The sequence below is a fragment of the Elephantulus edwardii genome, unplaced genomic scaffold (genome assembly GCF_000299155.1).
Source record: "Elephantulus edwardii isolate Elephantulus edwardi_28Jun2011 unplaced genomic scaffold, EleEdw1.0 scaffold00074, whole genome shotgun sequence".
In the NCBI taxonomy this organism is placed as follows: Eukaryota; Metazoa; Chordata; class Mammalia; order Macroscelidea; family Macroscelididae; genus Elephantulus; species Elephantulus edwardii.
In genome coordinates, this window is record NW_006399824.1 from 8,031,601 (window position 1) to 8,046,743 (window position 15,143).

The following is a 15,143-nucleotide window of genomic DNA, read 5'->3' on the forward strand; positions in this document are numbered from 1 at the left end:
GCTGCAGAGGGTCAAGGACTTCAGCCTCCAATATGGATTGAGGCTCAATGTCAAGAAGACAAAGATTCTCACCACTGGACCAATTGGCAGCATCAGTATGGATGGTGACGAGATTGAGATTGTTCACAGCTATAATTTGCTTGGCTCCACAGTAAACACTCTTGGCACTATTAGCCAAGAAATTAAAAGACATATTGCCATGGGAAAGTCAGCTGTTAGGGACCTCTCCAAAGTACTGAAGAGCAATGATGTCTCTCTGGAGACTAAGGTGCATTTGATACAGGTCATGGTCTTTGCTATTACTTGTTGTGCATCAGGGAGTATGATAATGACTAAGAAGGATAGAAGGAGAATTGATGCCTTTGAACTGTGGTGCTGGAGAAGAGTATTGAGGGTACCATGGACTGCTATGAAAACAGATTCATCCTGGAAAGGGTTAAACCGGGCAGCTCCTTGGAGGCAAGGATTCCGAGGCTCCGTCTAACATACCTTGGAAATGTAAGGAGGGCCCGGTACTTGGAGAGGGACATCATGCTTGGGAGGGTGGAGGGACAGCGCAGGAGGGGAAGGCCCTCTATAAGGTGGATTGATTCAGTGACGGGGATAATCGGGATGGGAGTGTCAGAGACAGTGTGACTGGCACAGGACAGAGCAGAGTTTAGGGCTGTTGTACACAGGGTCGCTATGAGTCGCACGTGACTCGACAGCACATCACAACAACAACAATCTATTTAATTTTTAACTTCCTTTAAAATATTCGATTGTGATTTGGGCAAATATTTATAGAGTAAATTGGGTTCCCATGCAATGGCTCATAAATATTTGGTTTCATAATATTGATTATAATTTCCACAAGTTAGTAATCACCACACTGCTCTCTCCATTTTTATCTCTTTTCTATCTTTTTCCTCTCTCTTTCTGCCTATGCAAATGCTACCATTTTTATATTCACTGTTTGATTATTCTAGAAGTGTATAATTCTAGGTTATTTTATCCTTACAGATCTATGATTTGGTTGAAAGTTACAGGAGTAATTTTCAGAAGTGAAGCATGACTAAGGGCCATATTCTCAAAGGTTTTATCAATACCCATTAGGTCAATAAGTGATCTTTTTTTTTTAATGTTTCCACTTGTTGGAAGTATGTTTTTCCCTTACTTTGTCTATGAACTTCCAATGCAATCCTACTCCAAGTTGGTAGTGATAGACAGGTCCTATGTAAGTTTTCTTGTGCTGTTCAAGTATGATGTCCTTCTCTAGGTACTGGTCCTTCCTGGAAACAAGCCTAAAGTATGTGAGATGAATCTTTAGAATTCTTACCTCTGAGGAGCAACTTGGTTTCACTCTCTCCAGGGCAAACCTGTTTGTTCTCTTTGCATCCCATGGAATGTTCAGTATTCTTCTCCAGCACCACAACTCAAAGCCATTGATCCTTCTCTCATCCTTAGGCACTCTCCAGCTCTCTGACACATAGCAAATAATTGCAAGACCTTAGCTTGGATCAGGCATACCTTAGTCTCCAGACTGACTTCATTACTCCCTAGTACTTTGAAGAGGTTTCTGGTGGCAGACTTTCCTAATGCAATTTGTCTTTTGATTTCCTGACTGCTAGTGCTAAATCCTCATGAGGCTTGGGGACTGGAGTTTCCCTCCACTCTGGAGGTCGGTTGGCCAGTCTGGTGGGATGGCTGGCGTCTCCATGGCAGTTCCTGTTGATTGCAGTTAAGCAAAGGAAGTTTCTGGAGTCTTTTTTCATTGTGTGTGACTATTCTTTTTTGCCCTTCAAAGGTGGGTGGGCTGCTCTGACCCTTAGAGTAAATGTAAGTAAGGCTGTGGTGGAGCCTGCTCAAGGTGCTAGCTTAAAATCCTGCAGGGACCTTGAGTCCTTGGGCCGAAGCCTTTAATTGGTTTTGGTGAAACATTCTTCTAGGTCATGTAATGCTGGTATGTCCACTTGCAGTACAGAGGTAACTTGTGGTTGCTGTGGAGCTGAACACTGTGACACTGATGAGTCAAATGTGAGAATGGTTACCCATAGGGGACAGTGTTGGATGGAGCTCCCCAATTAAAACAAGCTTGGAAGCAGGAGTGGCATCTACTTCCATAATAGATTGCCTTTGGAAATCTTATGAACCTAGAGAAAGGACGAAAGTTATCCAGGTGAACAGGACTTTCATTCATAGTGTAACACTATGAGTTGCCTACGACTCAACAGCACTTAAGAAGAAGAGTGCTAAAAGTGTCAATTGTGGAACCAAGCAACCTGAAATTGTTAACAATCTCAGTCTCCTTTCCATCTCTCATGATTCTGTCAACTAGTCCAGTGGTAAGAATCTTGGACTTCTTGATTTTGATTTTCAACCCATATTGAAGACTTCAATCCTTGACCTTCTGCAGCAAACACTTCAGGCCTCCTCACTGCTATGGACTCCTTTTCCGATTTTCAACCATGTGGTGTTTCTTTGCTCTGGGTCCAAGTGTAGGTTTTAAATGAACACAATCAGGTGTTCTGGAATTTCCATTCCTATCAAAGTTAACTGTAGTTTGTTGTGATCTACCCAGTCAAATGCCTTTTTATAGTCAATGAAACATAGCTAAACATTCTTTGAGTATTCTCTGTTCTCAGCCAAGATCTGTCTAACTTTGGTTATGATAGCCTTAATGCTATGGCCTGTTCTAAACCCAGATTATATTTCTAGTGGTTCTCTGTCCATCTGCTCTTTCAATCATTTTTTGACAATATTTAGCAAGATTTTGCTTGCATATGATACTAGTGATATTGTTTGATAATATCCACACTCTGTTGAATCAGGGTGTGTGTGTGTGGGGGGTGTGTGTGTGTGTGTGTTTTTATAAATATGGATTTCTTCCAGTCTGTTGGCCAGGCAGCTGTCCTCCAGATTGCATGACACAGGCTGGTGGGCATGTCCAGGGCAGCATCTGTCTGTTGAAATATGTCAATTGCTATTCCATCAATTCCTGATGTTTTTTTCCAATCCCTTTAGAGCATCCTGAATTCCTTCTTTCATCACCCTTGCCTCCTTATTGTATACTGTTTTATGAAATTCACTGTGTCATCCAGTTCTTTCAGGTACAATGACTCTGTGTATTCTTTCCATTTTCTTTTGTTTTTTCCAGGATCATTCAATATTCTGCGCACAACATCTTTAAGTATTGACACTTTAGGCTTGAATTTGTTCTTCAGTTCCTTCAGCTTAAGACATGCTGAGCAAGTTCATCTCTTGATTTTCTCTCTCTAGCTCTTTGCATGTTTCATTGTAATACTTTGCTTTGTCTTCCCAAGGTGCCTTTTAAAATCTTCCAGTCAGCTTATTAACTTCCTGAATTCTTCCTCTTGCTTTGACTCCCCAACATTCTACTAAAATATTCAGAGTCTCTTCTGATATTCATCTCCATTTTTTCTTCCTCCTCTGTCCTTGTAACGACCTTTTATGTACTTCATAGATGATATTCTTGGTATCTTCACACAGCTCATCCGATCTTTGTTCATTAGTGTTCAAATCTGTTCCTAAGAAGGTTTTTTTTTTTTTAGGTTGTTTATTTTTCATTTCAATGAACATCTACAGAGATTTTGGGATTCCATTCATTCATTGTTGCACCCTTCTCCCCACAAAAACCCCTCCCCGCCCCCGTTTGCTCCTCTCCTTGAAAAGCAAAAGAAAAACTCCCTAAGAAGGTTTTTAAGTTTAAGTGTCATAGACAGTGTTAGATTTTGGTTCTTGTGGATCTATTTTCATTTCTTTAGCTTCAGTTTGAACTTACCTACAAGTTTTTAGTGGTCTTTTCCACAATCTGCACCTGGCTTTGTTTTCACCGTTAATATTTATAGTAGTCTCATATAATATTTGTCTAATTATGATTGATGAATTTATTTCACCATCATATCTTCTAGGTCCTCCATGTTGTGAGAGATTTCAAAGGCTCCCTGTTGTTCTTCAACTTTACATATATCACTCTACTCAGTCTGTGTGCACACTATAGGCAGTCAATGCATGTGGATAGGCTTTATATTATTTCCATCTTTTTGTTATTGTAGATACTGCTGTAATATATATGAAAACAATAGATTTATTTTATTTTTTAAATTTTTATTTATATTTTAATTTTTATTATATTCTATTATACCCTATATATAATCCTATTATGTCACACACACACACACACACACACACACACACACACACACACACACGGCTCTTGTTGTGTTCCATCAAGTTAGAACCAAACTGTGTTGCGGGATGTTGGACAGGAAGGAAGGGCCTCTGGCCAGGAGAGATTGCCTAAGCTCCAGATAAGTGCAAGCCTCCCAATGACCTTTAATAAGGGGTAGAGAAGTCTCCCCTGTGTTTGGCTGTATTGGCTTGAGAAAGCTCACCACCTGGGAAGATGGCTGCGGTTTCTGTTGAGCTGGGAATGGTGTGCACGAGGCTGAGGTTCTCCTAACCAATCGCATGTCCCACGTCTATAAATCCACCCTATTCTGTCTTCCTTTTTATATAAGCGAACTGCAGATCCCAATAAAACTGAGCTGGATTGACTCTTTGATCCTCTCCCGGAGCGGTGTATCTCCATCGTTTTTACCTCTATCAGGGTGTCACTGTCAAGTTGCCAGAAAACTGACTGCAGCATCAAACCATAAATGGCTCACACAGGTTTTCAGAAACAGTAAATCACACTGGAGGAGATTGCTTATCCTCCAGGAGAGAATCTGGTAGGTTTGAACTGCATCCCTTTTAGGATTTCATTGCAGGTTTGTTTCCCTATGCTACCAGAGATTCAGAAGAGAAAGTCAAAATATAATATGGGGAAGATTAGCATGTTGTTATTGTTGTTATGTGCCATCAGGTTGTTTGCGACTCTTCGCTACCCTATTACAATAGCTCTGAACCCTGGTCTATCCTGTGCCAATCTTATTGTCTCTGACATGCCTACCCCATTACCCCAGTCACTGAGTCAATCCATCTCATCGAGGGTCTTCCTCTCTTGCACTGTCCTTCCACCCTCCCAAGCATGCAGTCCCTCTCCAAGGACTGATCCTTTCTTGCAACATGCCCAAAGTATGTCAGACAAAGCTTTAGACTCCTTGCCTCCAAGGAGCAATCTGTTTTCACCCTGTCTAGGATGAACCTATTGGTTCTTCTGGCAGTCCATGGTATATTCAATACTCTTCATCAGCACCACATTTTAAAGGCATCAATTCTCTTTCTATCATCCCTAGTCATAGTCCAGCTTAGCATAGTTACCATTATTAGTATAAACAGTCTAGGTCACCCTGGACAGGGTAGGAGCTGCATGAAGCTGGGTAATTACAAGCCGCCATGTTGGTCAGGGAATGGCCGTACTTTTGGTCACTGAGAAATTGGTGGGAATAATCTTCTTGATGTTCCAGCTTTCTGATATCCTGTCACTGATGTCAATTGACACAGTCCTGGAGGAATGGAGTAAATGTTTAGATTTCTGTCTTAATTGGAACGTTCCTTGTGAAAATTCAAAACAGTCACACTGTGTTGGTTCATTTGACAATTTACTCACTGCTACAGCTAGACGTGTTTTCTTTGACTGATTACCATCTTCAGTTTCTCCTCCTGGTTGATATTTGATCTACTTCATCTTTTCCTTTGAAGTTCAGGGTTCCAGGAGTATCTTCTTTATATATTTCATCTGATTTCTCATGCCTTTGTTGTAGAAGGTCTGAGCAGTGTGTCTACCTAATTTGCTGTCTTGCTGTAAATTTGTGTTTGTAAACTATTTTTATTGCAGTCTTGTGGAAGTTTTTATATGCTCACAGAAGTTATTATTTTCTACAGAATTAGTACATCTGCATGATATTTTGTTATTTTTTTTTATAAATTCATCTTGTCAAATTCTTTTAATTGCTTCCAAAACATCAGTCTAGGTTCTTTATTTCTCCTATAACCTATTGCAGTATTATCCTATATTTGACTGGTAGACTAATTTTTCTAAAATGTGGTTTTGAGAAAATTGCTCAAATGTCAACAAAGATTCTCTCAAACTTACTTCTTCAATTTGATTCTACAATTCATAGCAAACTTCATTAGATTTCCAAGGCCATACATTGAAGTGGGAGGAATCTGCCCATCTTTCTCCTGCTGAACAGGTAGACTTGAATTACCTGAGTCACAGCCTTTTGGTGAGCAGCATAGGATCCTGTGAACTGTGCCTCCGGGACTCTGTAGAAATTCTCTAGTGACTTTCAAATAAGGCCATATGAGAAGCAGAATAGTGAGCTACTCTTCTTTTCCACTCAAACCTGGAATAAGACAGTCCACCAATCAAATTTGTCCAACTTTGTTGCATCTTGAACATGCCTATGTCTCTCTCCTAAATTTCTTTCCCGCAATGGTTTTACTCAAATGTCCTCTTCTCCATGAAGTCTTACTAAAGTCTACCTTTCTTGTCTTTGCATTCTTTATCATCTTTGCCCACCTTTATATTTCCCCCTTAGTTCTTAGCACTATTTTACCATATATTTTGCTGTTGTTAAGTGTCATTGAGTCATAGGCGAGTCATAGTGACCCTATGAACAAAAGACCTGAACACTTGTACAACTTTCATCATTTTTTCCAGGTTCACAGAGTTTCCAGAGGTAAACTATTTCAGAAGTGGATGCCATTCCTGCTCCCAAGCTTGTTTTAATGAGGGAGCTCCACCAAACATTGTCTACTAGCATGTGGGAATTTTTAAATGCTGAAATTCTTGGCCTCGCCAGCAGGCTGAGGGCTAGTGTGTTGTGAATTGGTTTTATGTTAGAAGTTATGACGGCCTCTAGCATCTTGAGAGGGGACACGTATGAAAAGCTCAGGGCTCTTATGGCGTGTTGTTTTTTGTTTTGTTTTTTTACCCCCAGGTGTGTGTCAGCAGATGGAACTTTGCAATTGAACTGAGGGTCTCTGGCTCATAGTCCACCAACATGTGGTTGTGCCTGATTTTAAATGCTGAAATGTGTAGCCTTGCCTGCAGGCTGAGGGCTAGTGTGTTGTGAATCGGTTTTATGCTGGAAGTTATGGACTCTCACATCTTGGGGAGGGAATGTATGGATCTCTCAGGGCTCTTATAGCTTTATTTTTGTCCCAAGTGGGTGTCAGCAGGAACAACCATATATCATACTTACTTAAATTGCTAATTGCCACTTTTGGAACGCAAGCTTAATAAATCCAGAAATTTTTACCTGTATCTCATTCATTGATATGCCCCTAGAATCTAGAGCATTGCTTTATACATGAAAGACAATTAAAAAGTATCTGAAGTAATGAGTGAGTGAGTGAGTGAGTGAGTGAGTGAGTAAGTGAGTGAAAAAGTAAATGAGTAAATGTTTAGTAGGAAAATTAAACATAACCTTAAAGAAAATAAAACCTTACTTCAATAATATGCATGTATTTGACTTTCTTTACCTAGTTGTGCAGGTGAATCAAAAGTATTAGTTTAAATATCATTCTTCCCTGAGCCATTCTTTACTTGTTCAGTGAAGATGCCATCTTTGTCCTCTAAAGTTCATTACCTATTATTCATGTTCATTGTCTATATAGTATGCTGTTGTTGTTGTTGTTATGTGCAGTCGAGTCCCTTGCGACAACAGCCCTAAACTCTGCTCTGTCCCGTGCCAGTTGCAATATCTCTGACACTCCCATTCTGATTACCCCAGGCACTGAATCAATACACCTCCTACAGGGCCTTCCCCTCCTGTGCTATCCCTTCACCCTCCCAAACATGATGTCCTTCTCCAAGGACCGGTCTTTCCTCACAACATGTCTAAAGTATGTTAGACGGAGCCTCAGAATCCTTGCCTCCAAGGAGCCACCCGGTTTAACCCTTTCCAGGACAAATCTGTTTGTTTTCTTAGCAGTCAATGGTATTCTCAATACTCTTCTCCAGCACCACAGCTCAAAGGCATCAGTTCTCCTTCTATCCTCCTTGGTCATTGTCCAACTCTCTGATGCATAACAAGTGATTGCAAAGACCATGGCCTGTATCAGACGCACCTTGGTCTCTAGAGAGACACCATTGCTCTTCAGTACTTTGGAGAGGTCCCTAACAGCAGACTTTTCCATGGCAATGTGCCTTTTAATTTCCTGGCTACTGATGCCAAGAGTGTTGACTGTGGAGCCAAGCAAACTAAAGCTGTGTACAATCTCAATTTCATCACCATCCATCCTGATGCTACCAATTGGTCCAGTGGTGAGAATCTTTGTCTTCTTGACATTGAGCCTCAATCCATATTGTAGGCTGAAGTCCTTGACCCTCTACAGCAGGTGCTTCAGGTCCTCTTCAGTCTCAGCAAACAGGGTTGTGTTATCTCCATAATGCAGATTGTTGGTAAATCGTCCAACAATCTTGACCCCATATTTCTCCTCACAGAGCCCAGCCTCCCAGATAATCTGTTCTGCATATAGGTTGAAAAGGTATGGAGATAAGATGCATCCCTAGCATATGCCCTTTCCAATTTTGAACGATGCAGTGTTCCCTGGCTCTGTTCTGACGACTGCCTCCTGGTCCAAGTATAGGTTTTGCATTAGCACAATCAAGTGTTCTGGGATTCCCATTCTTCTCAGAGTCAGCCATAGTTTGTTATGATCCACACAGTCAAATGCTTTGCATAGTCAATGAAACACAGATAGACATTACTCTGGTATTCTCTGCTTTCAGCTAAGATCCATCTAACATAAGTTACAATATCTCTAGTACCACGACCCCTTCTAAACCCAGCCTGGACTTCTGGTAGTTCTCTGCTAATGTGCTGTTCCAGTCATTTTTGGATAATCTTCAGTAAAATCTTTCATGCATGTGAAATCAATGAGATTGTTCTATAGTTTCCACATTCTGTTGGGTCACCTTTCTTTCGGATAGGAACATATATAGATCTCTTCCATCCAGTTGGCCAAGTGGTTGTTTTCCATATTTCTTGGCACTACTTGGTGAGCACGTCCAGGGCAGCATCTGTTAACTGAAATATGTCAATTGGTATACCATCTATTCCTGGAGCCTTATTTTTTTGCCATTTCCTTCAAAGCAGCCTGAACTTCTTCTTTCATCACCATAGGCTGCTCTTGCTCATATGTTGTTTCATGAAATTCTTCTGTGTCTGCCAATTCCTTTACATACAGTGACTCAGTATATTCTGAACTTCTTCTTTCATCACCATAGGCTGCTCTTGCTCATATGTTGTTTCATGAAATTCTTCTGTGTCTGCCAATTCCTTTACATACAGTGACTCAGTATATTCTTTTCATCTCCTTTTAATTCTTCCTGGATCATTTAACATTCTGCTGAAAGCATCCTTGATTATAGCAACTCGAGGTTTGAATTTGTTCTTCAGTTCCTTGAACTTAAGAAATCCTGAGTGAGTTCATCCCTTTTGATTTTCTGAATCCAACTTCTTGCACATTTCATTGTAATATTTTGCTTTGTCATCCCGTGCTGCCCTTTGAAATCTTCTATTCTACTCTTTAGTATCTTGAATTCTTCCTTGTGCTTTGGCTTCTCTGCGCTCCAGTGCAATTTTTAGAGTCTCTTCTGACATCCATTTTGGTGTTCGCTTCCTCTTGTGTCTTTGCAATGACCGTTTGAACTTTTCCTGGATGATACCCTTGATATGCTTCCACAACTCATCTAGTCTTCGCTCATTAGTGTTCAAGGCCTCAAATCTGTTCCTGAGATGGTTCTGAAATTCAGGTGGGATAGACTCAAAGTCATATTTTAGTTGTCTTGGATTTGGTTTAATTTTCCTCAATTTCAGCTTGAACTTGCATATGAGTAGTTAGTGATCTGTTCCACAATCGGCTCCTGGCCTGGTTTTCACAGCTGATATTGGGCTTCTCCAGTGCTTCTTTCCACAGATATGATCGATCTGATTCCCATGCATACCATCAGGTGAAATCCAAGTATATAACCTGCATTTATGTCTCTTAAAAATATATTTGCTATGAATAAGTCATTGATTGTGCAAAATTCGATCATTCTGTCTCCCGCTCCATTTCTGTCACCGAGTCCATGTTTTCCAACTACTGAATCTTCTTCTCTGTTCCCAACTTTTGCATTCTAGTCACCCATTATTATCAATGCATCTTGATTGCATGTTCGATTGATCTCCGATCTCCTCTTCCTTGGCTCTTGTTGTTGGTGCTTATATCGGAATGATAGTTGTATTCACTGGACTTCCTTGTATGTATATGGATATTATCCTGTCACTGACAATATTGTACTTCAAGATGGATCTAGCAATGACTTTTTAACTATGAAAGCAACTCCATTTTTCCTCACCTTTTCATCTCCAGAGTAATATATCATATGATCATCCGACTCAAAATGCCTCATGCCAGTCCATCTCATCTCACCAATGCCTAGTATGTCAATATTTATGCGTTCCATTTCTTCCTTAACAGTATCTAATTTCCCTACATTCATGGTTCTCACATTCCATGTCCCAATCACTAGTGTCTGCTTACAATTGTTCCTCTTCCTTTGTATTTCCATACTTTAAAGCTCAATGTAAGTTGCCCTTTCTGCTATCTACACCCTTCACATTGAGTAACATAAAGATTTTTAAAGGCAGTTCTCAATTATCTTTCTATATACGTCAGCTCTTGGTGCATTCCACTCAATATAATTTTGAAAGGAAATTATTATTGAAAATAAATTCTCATCAAAAGCAAGTAGGAAATACATGTGGGACATTTTACCATCTCCCATATTATTAAAGGATGAACATATGCACAAAAAGCCAGTTATCTACAGTTGTTAACAGCCCTCAAGAAGTAACCCTGTGAACATTCTACATTCTTTTAGGTTATTAATGCTGCACTTGCTTTGGCTGCAAGACCTAAAAGCTATGTGGTCAGAAATACTATGGAAATGTACAAGCGCACATGGGAAAATCATATACATGTTCTCACCGAAGCTGTGGATGACATTACAAGCATTGATGACTTCCTTGCTGTATCTGGTATGTTTTTGATCTTTTAAATTAAGTATCAGATATTATCATAGAATTAATCTTATGCACTCTAATATTTTTATTGGTGGATTTTTTAATGCAGTTGATTGTATTGGAGCAGCTAGTATATGCTACTTGTTACTCTAGGATCATGAACTTCATACACTGTATGTCCTACAATCTATCAATTTATATTATTTCTCGAAGAAAAACTTTCAATTGAAGCTAAAGCATAATAGAAAGCAGTATTGGATTCCCCCCCTTTTACAGTAATTTGCTTTAATTTTGTTATTGCACACTATGTGATCTTTTTCCTTTGTTAAAATTGAGCTGTGTTGCTAGATACACATAGTTTTACACTATGTTTCACACTGTGCTTCTCTATGTAATCTCTTGAGTTCCTGTACTTCTTTTTCAACTAGATTTTAATAATCAACCAAGGAGGGAAAAATATATGGAAAAACTTTGTTGATTTTTTATAAAATAAGGTACTTGAACAAGTAGCATATATTTTTTTAAGCTCTCACTATAAAATCAAAGAAACAAGTCTAAACATCAAACTATAGCAGTATTGAAGAAGTTTCAAATTCCTTATGAGGCTCACTCGAGTCTCTCATCATAGATTAAAATGGCTTCCCAGAGGATCATGAAATCATTCTTATAAACATCTAGCTTTAGAAGCATTACTCATGTTTTGATTTCATGGTTGTAAAAGTGAAGAAGTAAAACACTTGGTGGTCCTTTTAACATTTTTTTCTTTTAAAGGATAATTCTCTCCTTAAAGGTTTTATTTAACCTAAATTTACATTATTTCATCACCTCTTTTGTTTTACTTTGTGATTTTGTTAGAATTTTTTAGAGAAAAATATTTTTAGTATATGATAAAATTCCTTAAGAAAATATAAAAATACTTATGACTTCCTAGCATCAATTAGTGTATCTGTCTAATTAGTTCCATTCTCACCATGATTTACTGCTAAAACTCTTGTCTTATATCACTGATAATATATTTTCATGATATGTTGGCAAAAAGGAAATACTTTCTGTTAAACAATTTAAAAATAATATCACTTCTGTGCTGTTGGTGTTGTTAAAAGTTGCTGAGTCAGAACAAACTAATAACTACCCAGAGAGATTGTGAGAGATTAAATTATACAGGAGATTGTGCACCTTTCTCTCATAGAGCAGTTGGGTAATTTTAACTGCTTGCCTTCAGACTGTGCATTTATGGCTGTATTTGGCAGTCTCTTTATCCCATAGACTAGTTTTTCTAAGCCTTGATCCTAGTTTGTCTCTGATGAGTTTTGAACACTGATTTTGTAAATTACTACCAAACTTGGATAACACTGTAGAGCATTATGCTAAGTGAAATAACTCAGTCCTATAAGGACAAATACTGTGTAAGATCATTATTGTGGAATGCATATGAGGATCCAAGACAAGAGAGGGTAGCGGCAGAGGGGTCAGGATGGGTGGGAGAGGAGGTTAATCATAGGGTTGCACAATCAGTGAGTGGAGGTGGGGTGAAGGAAATGGGAAAGATTCTGTGTGAAAAACAATGTATATGAACTTTATAAATAAATGAGTATAAAATATTTTTTTAAAAAAACACCAACAAGATACTATAGCTTGAATCAGAAGCACCATAGAATTTATACTGATTGCCTTGCTATTTGGGACTTGGAAGAAGTCCTTGTCAGCAGACTTCCTCAATCCAATACATCTTTTGATTACTACTTGACTGCTATTACCATGGGTATTGATTGTGGATTAAAAAAAAAAAGTAAGATAACATCATTGATAACTTCAATCTTTTTTCCATCTATCATTATGCTGGTCCAGTGGTGAGGGGTTTTATTCTCTTGGTGTTGAAATGTAGTGTATATTAAAGACTGATGCTGTTGATTTTGGCAGCAAGTGTTTTAATTCTATTTCACTTTCTACAAGCAAGGTTGGATCATATGTATAGTTCAGGGTGTTGACGAATCTTCCTCCAATTCTAATGGCACATCTTTCTTCATATAGTCTAGTTTTTTTCTAGAATAATTTTCTCTGTACACAAATAGGAATGTTGAAAGGATATAGCCATGACACACACCTTTTCTGATTTTTAACTATGTAGTATCCTTTTGTTCTGTTTAACAACTGCTTCTTGGTCTATGCACATGTTTTGCAGAGCACAATTAAATAATAATGAATTATCAAAATAAATGTATTAGCCAAGGCAACATCTCTAGAATATTCCTTAAATTTGAGTTATTTCTCCTTATTAAGAACATAAAATTGGAGGCCATAGTTTTTTATAAAAGTATGTAAAGATGTTTATTAGGAAAAATACTTTGCAAAATAAAACTATATTGTAAAGGAAGATATTGACGAAAGAAACAATGCTAGTCCATGGTTCATTGTACAGAAAAATTCTTGAGTTTGTAAAGATTTAGTTGGGAAGGGCTTTTATATTTATTCATAAAGGAAAGTGGGGAATCCTAAGAAATGGGCTGTATATGAGGGATTATGTTAATTAAGTGTGTGTGCAGATAGTTCTTCAAGACAGATGCTGTAGTAGAAGTTTTTGGATCAAGATATTCTTTATTATTGGATGGCGTGTATGTACTGTGTGTTGTTGTTATGTGCCTTTGAGTTGGAACGGACACATAGATGACCCTCCAGCAGGTCTTCAGAGGCGGCCCATCTTCCATGGAGCAGGTGGTGGATTTGAACCACATGTTTTTGGGATTGCAGTACAGCACTAGGCTTCAAGGTTCAGTTTTCCTGACTCATAGATAACTTTACTCTTGTTAGGGAAAGTCAGCTCTGGGTCAGGCATAATGTTTCTGCCTATGTTCAAGGAAATTATTTGCAAAATTTTTCTTAAGATAAAATTAATAGGAAGTTAATCTATGAAGAAGACTGTCTTACCACATGGAAATGTCACAATTAGCAGAAAGAAATGGATTTTTTTTCTTGTTTTGTCTAAGTTTAGTGGTGACTTAATGAACAATAAATAGATCTATACCATGCCCTATCCTATGCCATCCTTAGCATCAATGGAACACTTGAGCCCATTGTTATAGTTACTGTGTCAATCCAGCCATTGAAGGTCTTCGTCTCATTCCCAGATGTTCCACATTTCCAAGCATGATGTCCTTTTCCAAGGACTGTCTTCTAAAAACTTGCCCAAAATATGTATGACAAAGTTTCAACATCCTTGGTTGCACTTTCTCCAAGATACATTTGTGTATTCTTTTGTCAGTCCATTAAATATTCAGTGTTTTTCTCTAACACAACACAAAGACATTGGTTCTTCTTCTCTCAAGCTCAATCATTGTCTAATTTTCAGATGAATAGTAAGAAATTTTAAAGACCATGGCTTCCTTGGTGTCAGTGCCCAACACAGGCCGAAGACCTGTGTTTACAATAGCAGTTGTTGTTAGGTGCTGTCAAATCTAATAAGGCTCATAGCAATCCTAGGAACAACAGATCTGAACCCTAGCCTATACTGTACCATCCTCACAATTTCTCACACACTCAAACTCATTGCTGTAGTCTTTGTGTCAATCTACCTGGTTAAGGGTCTTCATTTTTTTACCATCTTTCCACCTTTCCAACAATGACGTCCTCCTGAAAGAAATAGCCTCTCTTAGCTACACGAGTAAAGTATGTGAGAGGAAACTTCACCATCCTTCCCTCAAAGGAGCACTCTGCTTTGTATCTTCTCCAAGATATATCTGTTTATTTGGAAGTGGATTTTATTTTCAGTACTCTTCTCCAACACCACAATTCAAAGGCATCAATCCTTCTTTTTGCTATCCTTATTCATTGACAGATATTAAGAAAGCAGAGTTTATTCAGAAAGCAGAGTTTATTCAGAAAGCAGAGTTTAAGAAAATTACATGATATCAAGAATGGTTGGATATTGATGCCTAACAGTGAGCCCTACTTCCCTGTTTCAATGCAATATATAATTACTTGCAATAGTAACAGAATATTTGGTTGTATTTTCACTTACCAGTACTGTTGTTGTTATTGTTGTTGTTGTTGTGTGCCATCGAGTCGTTTGCGATTCATAGCGACCCTATGTACAACAGCCCTAAACTCCGCTCTGTCCTATGCCAATCGCACTGTCTCCGACACTCCCATCCTAATTATCCCAGTCACTGAATCAATCCACCT

The 15,143-nt window shown here is 38.6% G+C and overlaps 1 protein-coding gene across 1 annotated transcript in view; it reads left to right on the forward strand.

The window, feature by feature from the left end:
• CTNNA3 (catenin (cadherin-associated protein), alpha 3) overlaps positions 1–15,143 on the forward strand; it is a 2,453,748-nt gene that overhangs the window by 1,627,537 nt on the left and 811,068 nt on the right. The window contains exon 11 of the mRNA XM_006889022.1: positions 10,823–10,979. Within this exon, the coding sequence (XP_006889084.1) occupies positions 10,823–10,979 (157 nt within the window). The remainder of the gene's footprint in view (positions 1–10,822; positions 10,980–15,143) is intronic.